This window comes from Gobio gobio (genome assembly GCF_949357685.1).
Source record: "Gobio gobio genome assembly, chromosome: 14".
Classification (NCBI taxonomy): domain Eukaryota; kingdom Metazoa; phylum Chordata; class Actinopteri; order Cypriniformes; family Gobionidae; genus Gobio; species Gobio gobio.
In genome coordinates this window covers 44703389-44717700 of record NC_137107.1, presented here as the reverse complement: position 1 = coordinate 44717700, position 14312 = coordinate 44703389, and the positions used below count along the sequence as shown (strand labels likewise).

At 39.3% G+C, this 14312-nt stretch overlaps 1 protein-coding gene across 1 annotated transcript in view; it reads right to left on the bottom strand.

Annotated features, from left to right (window-relative positions):
- ntng2b (netrin g2b) overlaps nucleotides 1-13528 on the bottom strand; it is a 107078-nt gene extending 93550 nt beyond the window's left edge. The window contains exons 1-2 of the mRNA XM_079834068.1: nucleotides 13266-13528; nucleotides 10900-11619 (exon numbers count right to left, since the gene is read on the bottom strand). Coding sequence (XP_079690194.1) covers nucleotides 10900-11121 — 222 coding nt within the window. The 5' untranslated portion in view covers nucleotides 11122-11619; nucleotides 13266-13528. The remainder of the gene's footprint in view (nucleotides 1-10899; nucleotides 11620-13265) is intronic.
- Between the last annotated feature and the right edge of the window lie 784 nt (nucleotides 13529-14312).

The window sequence follows — 14312 nt, the reverse complement described above, 5'->3', positions numbered from 1 at the left end:
TTCTTTCCGGATAATATGAACCAACTCAGAAACGACTTGAAAGAAAACTATGCCACAGGGTCCATATTTAAACTTTTGTCACATCTGCCAAAGGTGGGTGAATTGAACGATTTTAGCTTTAAATATGTATTACTGGCCATGAAACTGTATTTTGCATTATTTTATTACAAATATATTTTGTACCTATGACAATGGACTAATTTAGCTGTCTTCCATGCATTATTGTGACAACCAGTGCAGGTCATTATCACATTAGCAGCATCATATACTGTACAAAAAAGCCAGATGTCACATAAACATAAAGAGACATCTTGATTTTGGTGGCTTTATGTCAGAAATATTGTCACCACATGGTGTTATAAAGACAAAAATAGGTTAAAATATAGATTTCCACTGGTAAAATTGTAAAATTGAGTCATGACCGATGTTCTGTTTAGTAGACAGTTTGATTTGTTACCAGCCAACTGAGGAGTAACCCTGAAAAGGACATTTTACTCACATATGCAGCTCAGTGAGTGTTAATTTTGGACCCTGGGCAGAAGAATGCACAAACTGGGACACACACACACACACACACATACACACACACACACACAAAGCATGCAACCACAGCAATGGACTCAAACACACACTAACTCACACCTACTAGAAAAAGAGCAGCTGTTGTGAGATGTGAGATATTATTACCATCAGAATGAAATAATATTTGCAACTCATTTGCGTAATCTGACATATTTCCGAGTGAAACAGAGAAAGAAATGTAGGGCAGGACTTTTATTCATTGGGATGTTAAGTTTCTCTATATGACAAATACTAGTACTCATATTTCATATATCATATAGGGTCATTAAAACATACATGGCCAAAAGTGATGTCCGGAGGGGATATTTGTTTTTAATGACTCTATGAGTTTGATTAAACCATCTAAATATGAGGAAAATATTTAATATTTTTTAAAGATTTTAAATATGATGGAAGAACAAAACACTAAACTTGGTTATGATATTTATCTGACAAAATTATTTGGCAAAAAATGGGCAAACTACAGCTACAGGTTTTATTTTATTATGCGGAAAAAAAACACTCTTAGAAAAATGTACATTTTGTTGGTTCTCTCTTGTTTTTGCATGTGTTCATAATACACCGATCAGGCATAACATTATGACCACTGACAGGTGAACTGAGTAACACAGAGCATCTCCAAAACTGCAGCTCTTGTTGGGTGTTCCCGGTCTGCAGTGGTCAGTCTCTATCAAAAGTGGAAGAGGAACAGTGGTGAACCGGCGACAGGGTCATGGGCGGCCAAGGCTCATTGATGCACGTGGGGAGCGAAGGCTGGCCCGTGTGGTCCGATCAAACAGACGAGCTACTGGAGCTCAAATTGCTCAAGAAGTTAATGCTGGTTCTGATAGAAAGGTGTCAGAATACACAGAGCATCACAGTTTGTTATGTATGGGGCGGTATAGCCGCAGATCAGTCAGGGTGCCCATGCTGACCCCTGTCCACCACCGAAAGAGCCAACAGTGGCACGTAAGCATCAGAACTGGACCACGGAGCAAAGGAAGAAGGTGGCCTGGTCTGATGAACCACATTTTCTTTCACATCACGTGGATGTCCGGGTGCGTGTGTGTCGCTAACCTGGGGAACACATGGCACCAGATGCACTATGGGAAGAAGGCAAGCCACGGGTCAGGCCTGTTTTGACAGCAAAAGGGGGACCAACACAATATCATAATGTTATGCCTGATCGGTGTATTTTTGTATGACAGCCTGGCCAAAAATGGTCAAAATGATGTCAAACTTTCTTTTCATGACTTTTGTCCTCTAATAATAGTGTTTTTATAGTCTTACTTCCTCCTTGTGGGTGTGTGGGTCAGGTTTAATTAATGTGCAAACATGGACAGTCGTGTGTTGATGAGTTCATCTAGCCTACAGTCAGAACATTTTGAAAGTTTAGAATAAGAAATTGTTGCATTTTAGTTTTAATAGATGCTCTTTTTGGACTGCACAGGAAGTTGTGAGTGCTGAAACGTACTGTATGTTTTCATAACACAAACTGTATTTCAAAAGATCCCCTTATGTAAAGTTTAATGCGGTAATTTTAACCAGGCTGTCGGTTAACAGTACTCGCTTTCCACCCTGCTTTTCTCTGTCATCTGCGTTTGTCCTTTTCTTGGAAGGAGAGATGCTAGGGAGGATCCCGTCTGTTGTAAAGTGCTGACTGTGCCAGCCTGCCCGACCTCGTCATGTCTAGAATGTAAAAGGAAAATGTTCGGGCGCGCTGTGGATGTCTGCTTGCGGGACCATTAAGGGCCCTATCAATATTAAAGAGCTTGGGATGACCTGCGGAACATTCCAGAGGCCAGTCCATTAACGTCCGACTCCAGCACAACGAGACTCAATTTTCAAAGTAACTTTGCATGCCACAATATTCAAACAAACCCATCTAGGTGGGTTTAAAGGGATAGTGCACCAAAAAATTACAATTCTTTCATGATTTACATGCCATAAACACAAAAGGAGATGTTTTGCAGAATGTTCACACTGTTCTTTTCCATGCAATGACAGTAAATTGGGACCAAAGCCCCATAAAATTTGTCATAAAAGCAATTTGAGGGCCATATTCCAAATCGTGCAAGTTTTGAACAGCATGTTCAGTTAATTATGACAAAATTATAATTTTTAGGTGAACTATGCCTTTAAATTGTGTTTGTGTATGTGTGAGTGTGTGTTAGCATTTCCAGTCCAGGTTTAAGTAAGAATCCATTGCATGCCACAATATAAATTTTTTTTTTAAAATGAATCTAGGGGAATTTAAAGGGAAAGTTCATCCAAAAAGTCATGATTTTCATACCATAAAACATAGGAGATGTTTTGCAGAAGGCACTGACAGTAAATTGGGACAAATGCTATCAGTCTTTTAAATAAAATGACCAAAAAGCATCATAAAAGTATAATAAAAGTAGTCATACATACAAGTTGAGCTCCATATTCCAACTCATGCGAGTTTAGAACGGCATGAAAGTCAGTAAATTATGACAAAATTATCATTTTTAGGTGAACTATGCCTTAAAATTGTGTTTGTTTGTGTATGTGTGAGTGTGTGTTAGCATTTCCAGTCCAGGTTTAAGTAAGAATCTATTGCATGCCACAATATATAAAAAAAAAAAAATGATCTAGGGGAATTTAAAGGTTAAGTTTATCCAAAAAATTCTAATTCTGTCATGATTTACACACCATAAAACATAAAAGGAGATGTTTTGTAAAAGGCAATGACAGTAAATTGGGACAAATGCTATCAGCTTTTTAAAAAAATGACCAAAAAGTATAATAAAAGTTGTCATACATACAAGTTGAGCATCATATTCCAACTCATGTGAGTTTGGAACAGCATGAAAGTGAGTAAATGATGACAAAATTATGATTTTTGGGTGAACTATTGCTTTAAATTGTGTTTGTGTAAATGAGTTGAGTTGAGTTAACTTTATTGTCCTAAAAGGCGATTCTTTTTGTAGACAGCAGTATACATACATAATTCGTACAGCAACACAAATACACATTTAATAAAACACTTATTGTCTGAGTGTGTGTTAGCATTTCCAGTCCAGGTTTAAGTAAGAGTCTATTGCATGCCACAATATATATATATATATATGTATGTATACATACAAGTTGAGCATCATATTCCAACTCATGTGAGTTTGGAACAGCATGAAAGTCAGTAAATTATGACAACATTATGATTTTTGGGTGAACTATTGCTTTAAATTGTGTTTGTGTAAATGTCTGAGTGTGTGTGTGTTAGCTTTTCCAGTCTGGGTTTAAGTAAGAATCTACATTTTCCAGTGTAAATAACCCAAAAAGCTAGTCATACAATTTGAGCACCATATTCCAAGGGTGAGTGAATAACATAATTGTGATTTTTAGGTGAACTATCCCTTTAAGTGTGTGTGTCTAAATGTGTGTGAGAGAGAGAGTATGAGAAAATGGGGCTCCTTTAACCTATAACATTAAACAGGTCATTAACTGTTAAGTGTGTGAGAGCTCTGTCCATTTCCGGCTCTTATGCGAGACCAATAACTGTCTGTTTTTTTTCCCCTGCAGAGTCCCATCAGCAACTTCATTGTGAAAAGTCTCAATTCCTTCATAATCATCTGAAGTGAACGAAGTTTGTGCGCGTGTGTCTGTGTACGACATTGCAGTGTCTGGAATTTGATCAGTGTTGTATTACCTCTTTTCCCTTGACACCAGTATCTAATTATGCTCTTGTTCTCTCTGCGCCAGACAGGAAGAAACAACCTAGAAACCACCTAGAACAACTGCATAGCAACACCTTGGCAACCACCCACAATATATATATATATTTTATTTGACTCTTTTACTAACAGAACTCATTGACTGATGGGATATATTTTGATTGTTATGGGATATCATTTGATTGTATGATGTTTTCATCATAATCTCAAGGTGCACCACATGACCTCCTTGCCCTTGAGAATAACCTGCTGACCCTGCGGTCCTCTGTTCCTGTGAGCCGGACTCTGCCAACTAACCCACGTGGGTAAACAACACCTCAGCCTTCTGCTCTCCACGCATGCTGACCTCAGCTGCATTTTTTCTGCTGCGGTCGGTGACCCGCATGGCAGATCCTGCTCAAATTAACGCTGCTTCAAAACCTCCGCCCCCATGATGGGCACAGGTTGGCACCGTTCTACAAGCCCTGCTTAGTTTGCATGGGCCACGTGGCTGGTGGTCAAAAAATGGATCGGGGAACAAACCGGAAACATCTGCCTGAGGTCCGTCCCATCCCAGGTACTGAGGCCGCATTTACATTACACGAGGGGCTTTCATAGATCCTAGAACTAATGGCGGAAGTACCCGCTTTTTGGTGTGTTTGCACAGCAGTAACTGGGAACTGAATATCCCTTTAACTAAGGACTACCAGTTGGGAAAGGGGCTGTGGTTCAAGTGACCCAATTCCGTCCCATGTGGCACAAATCAGATATGACCCAAGAACATGTAAGCAGGAAAAAAGCACATGGATTCCGATATTCTCAGATAGGTTTCAGGCCTCATACATATGTGGAAATAAATCTGATATGAATCGGATACGTGTGTTTGCGTCCGCCATGTAAGCGGACAGATCGAATATTCCCCTGTCAATGCAAGTCGTATGCCATTGAAAAAGTGACAGTGGTGAATGACGTCAACTCCAACCCCGATCACATGACACTTTTCAGTGCCCAGATTATTGGAGTACGTTTTACAAGAACATCTATTTCAGTCTTCTACTTCAGATTTTCACGTTTAACTTAAAGGACAACTACTTAAGGGTTATTAACACATGGTTACCTGGGATGCGTTTTCATGAAAATCGAATGTAAAGAGTTTTATCTCTAAAAACAGATTAGCTTATAACGCAAGTATATGGGGCATAGAATAGGTCAAATTAAATCGCTATTAATACCACTAACAAGCCTCAAAATAGCCTCACACTAACACGGTAGCATAATGAGGGTCCCTACATGCAACCAAAGCATTGAGAACTTTCTAAGTGTTCAAACTGTTTAATATGAAGATACTTTATGAAGACAGAACATTACGCATATACAGACAGGGGCCATCTTGGAAAACAGTCTCCACAAGTCGAGCCACGGTTGAATAATCCGCCATCTCTTCAGTGTGTATCCTTTGGAAGCACTAGTCTCTGTTGCAGTTCAGTAATATTTGTATTCATTTATTTTCTCTGTTGCGTTCAGTGCTTTCTTCCGGAAACAACGGACCATATGAGATTCCAAGTCACAGCTCATCACTTCGTGGCTCGACTTGTCGAGACTGTTTTCCAAGATGGCTCGTGTCTGTGCTGTACAGTGCGACAAAAAATCGGTCTGTGCGATGAATATATTTACCCCAGTAGCACGCGTGCGATACAGTTTAGCATGTGAGAGAGAGAAAGTTTGAGTGAAGGGAGAATTTGTTTTGTGCTCGTGTGAGGTTAATCTAGAGCTGCACGATTGACTGAAATCAAACCAAAATCGAGATTTGTCTTTGTGAAATTATCAAAATCACATTGTGTAACTTTTTTTGTTTATTCTTAGCTAAAAACACTTAGTTCTTTCAAAAATATATGTGCTCATTAATGTATTCTCGTAAGTTTATAATATGCCATTGAAAATACATACGGGTGAGGGGTTCGAATGCAGGTCGCCATGTTGCCCCTCCATCTTGAAAGCACATTAGCCAAAGAGGGACATACCCGTAAATTCAAGCTTCGCCTTTCGCGTTTTAACACTCGATGGCACCGTGTCGAATGTGGACGAGGTCGAACTGGAAGCCATGTTAATCTTGGACTAAATTGGCCACCGTAGGAGTTAAAACGAAATCGGAATTGAGAGGAAGAGAAACTAATATTGACTGGATGGTCATATACCTTTTCACCGCTAGATGGGGGAAAATATCACACAGTGTAGCTTTAAATAAATAAATAAATATATGTGCAGATGAAGCGCAGCACTGTTCAGGGCGGATCGATCGGTTCGCAATAAATGCTGATCTATCTCTGCATGCACTGTGAGATGGAGTCATTGGCATTTTAGTTCGAAAAGGTTGCACGGTTTGCATGAAAAATTGCTAATGTAAAAGCTGTCAATCTCGGGCTCGGTGCGCACCGGGTTACCAGACCCGAGACTCTGAAGGAGGTGGCACTCGAACTGTGTCGCGATTTACGTGAATGTGAAAGCAACACGGACTCGGGTGCGCATTTGTTCAGGAAGAAGTGCAACCTTAATAAAAACACAATATATTTACGGCAGTGTGTTTTCTTTCATACGGCGTTCACATTTTTGATGACGTAAGATGAACAAGTGCACCAGGGTTCGATAGAATCAAGTTGAGTGTGAAACCAGACGCCGGGAACAATGGCGTTTGGACATGACCACAGCAAACGCGCCCAGGGTTAAAGCCCTTAATGTGCATTAGAAAAAGCAACAAACTTGTAATGTGAGAGATTTACAAACCTGTTGTCCAACAAAAGAGAACATTTAATCGAGTGTTTGAAATAACCTACTTTTGTAATCTGACAGGCTTCACATCACAGAATGAGGCAGAAATTAGGCCTATATTATTTTATAATATTCTGTGGTACAGTTATAGATTCGCGGTGTAGAGACATGTACAGTACTTTTTTTTCTTTCTCAGTGAATAAGACAAAAATTAAGACATTACAGTCACACATTTTTTGATCATAATTTAATATTTTATTATAAAACCTTAGACCTTTCTAATGATTTATGTTTTCTGTAAAATATAATAATAATAATAATAATTGTTATTATTATTTTTATTCTTAAATATTTGTTTTGTATAGCACTTTTTGCATTTTTCAGACATGGTAACAGACGTTTTATACATGTGCTACAATTTTGTGGGCTGTGCTACAAAACTTTCAACCTCTGTAGCACCAGTGCTTTGTGCAAAAAAAGTTAACGTGCATCCCTGGCGTAATGGACTGTCTTTATAAAGTATCTTCTTATTAAACTGTTTGTACACTTACAAAGTTCTCAATGCTTCGGTTTGCATGTAGGGACCCTCATTATGCTACCGTGTTAGTGTGAGGCTATTTTGAGCCTTGTTAGTGGTATTAACTAGCGATTTATTTTACTTATTCTATGCCCCATATACTAGCGTTATAAGCTCATCTGTTTTTAGAGATAAAACTCTTTACATTCGATTTTCATGAAAACGCATCCCAGAGAACAATCTACTCGGTAACCATGTGTTAATTACCCCTAGGTTCATTTTTCACCGGAGTTGTCCTTTAATGTTTGCAGTTTCTTTGCCATTAACAGTGAAATGTACTAGCAAATTCTGAGTGAAATTTGTTTTTACACCCTTTTTTCTTCAGTGTATGCAAACTCAATGCACAAGCAGTTAATCAAATGAATGAGTGCGACTGGTAAGCAGTAATCTTAACGTGGTGAGCGCCCACTTACTAGCTTATAGGAAAGTCAGTTACGACTACTGGGAAAACATTACGTCACTTAATTAATTGTCTTTGCCCGGCTAATGAGCAGAAAAGGCATGCAGGAAGAAACACATCACTGTCACGCCTGCTGACCATGTGACACGTAAACTTCGAACTTCTGGTTGTGAGAAGCAGGAATTAGCATGTTGTGTATTTATATCCCACCCTACTTCCCTATTTCACACACTATCTGTCCTAAATAGTATGCAGGATTAGAATTAGTCTGTCCCCCGATCATGGCATGTTGACAAAAGCAGGCCAAAGTTGCCCGGGTGGTCTACTATTTCGGGTTGTTTTTCAATATGTCAATCTGATATGTTTTTGGGGTCAATAACACTTTACTTTACAGTTTCCTTGTTACATATGTTACAAATAGATATTAAATTGTGCATAATTACATGCAACTAACCCTTAACCAAACCCTAACCCTTTAGTAAGTATATATAAGTATAGTTAATATTAATTAACTACATGTACTTTTTCTATTATTGGTCCAAAATTGTGGAATAGTCTTCCTCTTTCATTAAGATTAGTATCCACAGAGTCTGAATTTAAATCTTAGTTGAAAACCTACTTTTTCTCTCAGGCTTACAACTGTATTTTTTTTTTATTTTTTTTTTTTATATTGATTTTAAAGATTTCAAATTAGTGCTTCTGATGTAAACTCATTTTATTATTGCATTATTATATTTATGTATTTATCCTCTTGTACAGCACAATGGCCAACTACTGTTGTATTTATTCTGCTATATAAATACAATTTTGATTGATTTTGATTGATGTACTTACTATAGGGTTATGTTTGGGGTTAGTTACTTGTAATTATGCATAATTTCCTGTTATAGTAAATACATGTATTAATGTGTAACCATGTCAGCTTAAAATAAAGTGTTAGCCTTTCTTGTGTTTGATTTCTCAGAACTCCTACACTGATTCATTAGTGTGAGGTAAGATTTTTTTAATGTTTTAAAAGAAGTCTCTTCTGCTCACCAAGGCTGCATTTATTTGATCAAAAATACCGTAAAAACAGTAATATTGTGAAATATTATTCCAATTTAAAATACTGATTTTCTATTTAAATATATTTTAAAATGTAATTTATTTCTTTGATGCAAAGCTGAATTTTCAGCATCATTACTCCAGTTTTCAGTGTCACATGATCCTTCAGAAAATCTTTCTAAAGCCCCGTTTCCACCGAAATTACCTGGAACAATTTGTCCCAGGAACTTTTTCCCCCCAGATCTGTTGCTGTCTGTGTTTCCAAGATTAGTCCGGTGACGTAGGACTGCGCATGAATTTTCAGTTCCCGCTGGATTTCGTCCTCTGCATATAAGCTTAAAGGGGTCATGAACTGGCTTTAAAAAAATGATGCTCTGAGGTCAACTTATGACGTTTGCGGTGTGTTTTTTACATTCGTAATGAATAAGTAATAGGCTATTTTCTACCCTGGTTTTGAGCCTAGCTACTGGAACGCTCGGTTTTTATGGGTGTGCCGCATTTAAACGCCCACTGCTATGATTGGATAACAGTTTTGCACATTCGCAGATCGATCGTTCACTGAGCCAGCTGTCAATAAAAGCTTTTCTTTGACTAACAAGGACGTTTTCAGCTCTGAACCGTACAGGATATTCTTATATTACCATGACCTTTTATATATCAAAAGCTCAAGGGAAAGTTGATTTCTCAATTCACGAGCACTTTAATAAAGCCTGAACCTAGTCACCAGTCCATCGGTCGTATTTTTTAAACTGCATTGTTTATTCGAATAGCAAACAACTTTTACTGCACGCACCACAAGAGATTTTTTAAAATGGTGGTTGAAATAAAATGCTGCGTGAAGTAGGGCTGCGCAATATATCGAAATATCGGAAATGTACATATCGCAATATGCATATCGCAAGGGCACACAATATCTGAATGATTTTAATAGGCTATTTCAACATTGTGAAAAGTGTACGTTTTAGGTCGATGCATATAGCAGAGCATAGACTGAGCACACGACTGTTACTTATGTGACTTGCTTGACGTTAAAAAGAGTTATTAAACGCAATAACTTGCGAAAAACAACTCCTTGCAGTCTCGCGCTGTCTGACACACACACCGAAACGTGTGCACAAGACGTTCTCTTTTTGTGTCTTGTTACACTCTCGAAATGTCAAATACACACACAGTTATGTCAAAATGTCTTGATGAGTATTCATGTAAACACAGTCGGTTATGCTTGAAGATATCAGTTGGGGGAAAGAAATAGATTTTACTCACTTAAAGCAATATCGTATCGCATATCGAATATCGCATTATTTAACAAGGATATCGCATATCACATTTTTCTTCAATATCGCACAGCCCTAGCGTGAAGTCAACCAATCAGCATGTCCCACCCCGAAAGTTCCTGAACTTTGAAAAAGTACTACCTCACGAGCAGGGACTTTTTGAGGTGGACATTTTTACCCGGAACTTAATTTTCGACCTTGGTTCCTGCGGTCGAAACACACAGAGAACCACCCAAAGTCCCTAGTTCCTGGGGAAAGTTCCTACGGGCTTAATATGCTGATTTGCTGCTCAAACTCAATTTTATCATCATCACTGTTGAAAACCCCTTCATATTTTTGTGAAAACTTTCTTTTCAGGATTCTTTGATGACTATAAAGTTCAAATGAACAGCATTTATTTGAAATAGAATCTTTTGTAGCATTATAAATGATCAATTCGATGCATCCTTGCTGAATAAAAATATGAATTTCTTTTCAGAAAAGTAAAGAAAAAATCTTTTAGACGCTAGTGTATATCGTTCATGGGAGATTTGATGCATACTGGATTTTTAAGCATAGTTTCCTCCACATTATTAATAACATCATATTTCCCAGAGGACTCACCAGAGTGCAGAATCTCTCCGGCGGGTTCCCACAGGTGATGCCCGGCGGCTCGACGCGGATCCGCATGTACTCCTTCATGAACTGGGCTTTGGGTTGGCACGCGTAATGCTCCCACACGGCGCCTTCGTCCGTGCTCACGAGGGACTTGCACAGGTCGTACTGGCCTCGGGCTCTCGCCAGCACGTGCACCAGCAGGTAGAGGAGTCCCGCGCGTGCACGCATGGCAGGCACGTGACCGAGAGGGGGTTTCCGAAGGTCCGGAGAAACGGGAAAGGGACCACCGTGGGTTCAGAGGTGGGACGCGTTAACATGGAACGGCAGCTGTGGTCAGGTTAAAGCATCCCATAACTTTGCCACAGTCATGCTTTCGCTTACTCCAAGAGGAAAAGGGTCAGATATAAAGAAATAAATGTGCATAAACGTGTTTTGCTGTTATGAGGTTGAGGGGAATTCTTGCAAAGCAAGTTTATTGTCGTGTGTATTGTTTGCACTGAGAGGGCAAGTCTTACTTCTGTGTGTTTGGACACTGTCCTGGTGCGCTGGGTCAAAGGTGCTGGTGCTTCTACTCGGACTTACATCCATAGCAGCTCCTGGACTGCGTCAGCACAGAGCATATTTATGTTCTGAAGGTCTGCGTCCCACACATGAGGTGTGTATCCCCTTTCCGAACTCATCCGCCGGATCTCATCGTTCAGACTTCAGCAGCTGCTGTCCGTGGTCCTGAAAGCAAACACCACACAGTTCAGTGCTTAACTTCACTGCTGTTTTCTTCACTCACACACAAGCGCTTGATGTCAGCCTGTTTTTGTTTTTTTTTCATCTAGCAATGCTTTCGGCTGATGGTCTAATTTGCCAAACCCCCCCTAAACAGACGTTGCATGTCATCCTGTGAACCACCACCAGTCTGGACAGATGGCTGATCTCGCATACAACACGAGTCTGGAGTGAGGAACATGCGTGGTACATGCACACACACACACACACACACACGCATATTTAACAGACTGAAATTATATAAGACTTCAAGTAAGAGCAGAGAAGGGGATGTGCATTATATATTAGGCAGATACTATGCATACTGATATTGTATGTTAAATAGTTTCCTGAATGAACCACGTTTCCATTGGGAAAAGGGAGGAGTGAGGAATGGTCTCGCATGTGCAGATACGCACATAGTGATGGCTTCAATTTCAAAGCTTGCAAATGCAGTGCATGTACAAATATTTTGTCAGGTAATGTAAATATTGAATAAACTGGTTTTATTCAAGTCAAAAATAAGATAGGGTAGCTTAGAAAACATAATATTTTAACAGACAATTCTTATTTTTTATTTCATATATTATATTCAACTCCGTAAAGCATATACTTTTAGGTCAAATATTGTTTAAAGAATTCCCTGCACAAAGCATTACATTTGTAAAGTTTGTATTTATTTACATTTCATGTTAATGTTATTTCATTTACAGGTAACACTGAGCTTTGGCATTGCCTTTAAGAGACCAATTCTTGTGAACTTTAAGTGCATTTAATATATAGTGCAAATACTGTAGGTTGGTTAATGTACATTATTTATACAGCTCTGAAAAAAAAATTAAGAGACCACTTAACATTGAGAAATCAATGTTAAGTGGTCTCTTAGTTTTTTCCAGAGCTGTATATTATATGTACTTTATAAAAAAAAAAACATATTATATGTACATTACTACTACAATATTTAGTGTTACCGTAATGATTGCAATATCGTCACCGTGGCAGCCACAACTCCAATACCAGTTTTTACCTCAAATACCTCATATTTACAGTGCAGAGTACACAACGGCAAAATCTCACTCCTGGTGTTTTTAATTCTTCATTCACCACCAGTCCGATCATTTCAGTGATTCATTCAGCATAGAAAAGTAATTAAAACTGTTAGATATTATATTTGTGTTTTGCCTCACGTGAAAACGCACAAGTTCCACTCGCTGACAGAACAGGCTACTCCTCTCCACACACTCTCAAACAAGCATCGATATTCCTCGTACACACCCTGGAGGTAATCCAACATCCGCAATGTGACACAAACCGTGACTAAAGTTGCTAAGTGTGGTAGTTTAGCATCAGATAACAGTTTTAAATCGCCTTCCCTCTGCAGAGTGGACGGGGTGTGTCGCGCGCGCGTCCCGCCTGTGAAGATGAGGAACTGCGAGACGGAGCTCCGATATAACACGTTCCGCGGTGCAACTCGGTAAGAGAGCTGCTTTTACGTTTAGACTCAACTTTTTGGGCTTTCAAACATTAATCAAAAGTGAGAGGCTTTGACAGGCTCGTTTCTGAAACGGGAGCCGCGTTCATCCGGGTTGCTGAAGTAGTTGAGATGGACTCACCCGAGCGCTCGAAACGGCATCGCCTCCCGCAGCGAGGATGCGGTTCTTCCGTGTTTGTTTTTTTATTATTATTCCTCCCTGCCGGAGAGTTTTTTTTAATGCTCACTCTGTCGGTTCGTCACGGGAGGACGGTGCCCTACTTCTGCAGGAGATGCTGAATTACCGGAGGAGGGTGCGTGCGCGCGTGTGTGCGAAGTATCCAAAAGTGAGAATATGGACTTGTAGTGCGCGTGCTGTCTACTTTACTGGATCAGATTTGCCCTGTGTGTTCAAGGGCAGAAAGCTTCATGGCAAATCTCCCTCCCCTCTCTCTCCCTCTCCCTCCCTTTCTCTCTAATCCATTTAACCATCACTCTCAATCACTATCTGCGGGTTTGAGTCAGGCTGGCCCGGCTGTTCTACTGTCTTCTGAGGGGCTGAAACTAAACCGCCCCACTCTTGAGGCACCAGGGAATCCGCATTTTTTTTACGCACTTCAGACCTCCCTGCTTGGGGAAGCCTCTGACGGTTCACATTTGTCTTTTTTTTTTTTTTTTTTTTAAATGGATACTCACAGTTTCCTTGGACTTTAATTCAAGAGTCCTAACCGTGTAGAAACTCAAGTACCCTTTCTGATGCACTGTTAAAAATTAAGGTTCTTTATTGGCCTTGATGGTTCCATTAAGAACCTCATGGAACCTTTCCATTCCGCAAAATGTGCTTTATAGTGAGAAAAGGCTTTTTAGAATTTTAAAATGTTCTTCACACTAAGAAAAAAAAAAACTCTGGAATGTTCGTTGTGGAACCAAAATGGTTCTTCTATATAGCATCACTGCAAAAAGCACCCTTTGGAGCCTTTATTTTAAAGAATCCTGCAAAGAACTACTGAAGAAACTACTATTTTGCAGAGTTTGAATTTACATTTTCACTACATATAATGTGAAACTGTACAAGTGACTTAAAAAAAGATAGCAGAAAGGTTTGAAATGATAAAACTCTATATATAGGGTACACCGGGGCTAAAGGTACACCTGAAAAAAATGTGCTTTTCACTATTCCCATAGTGTG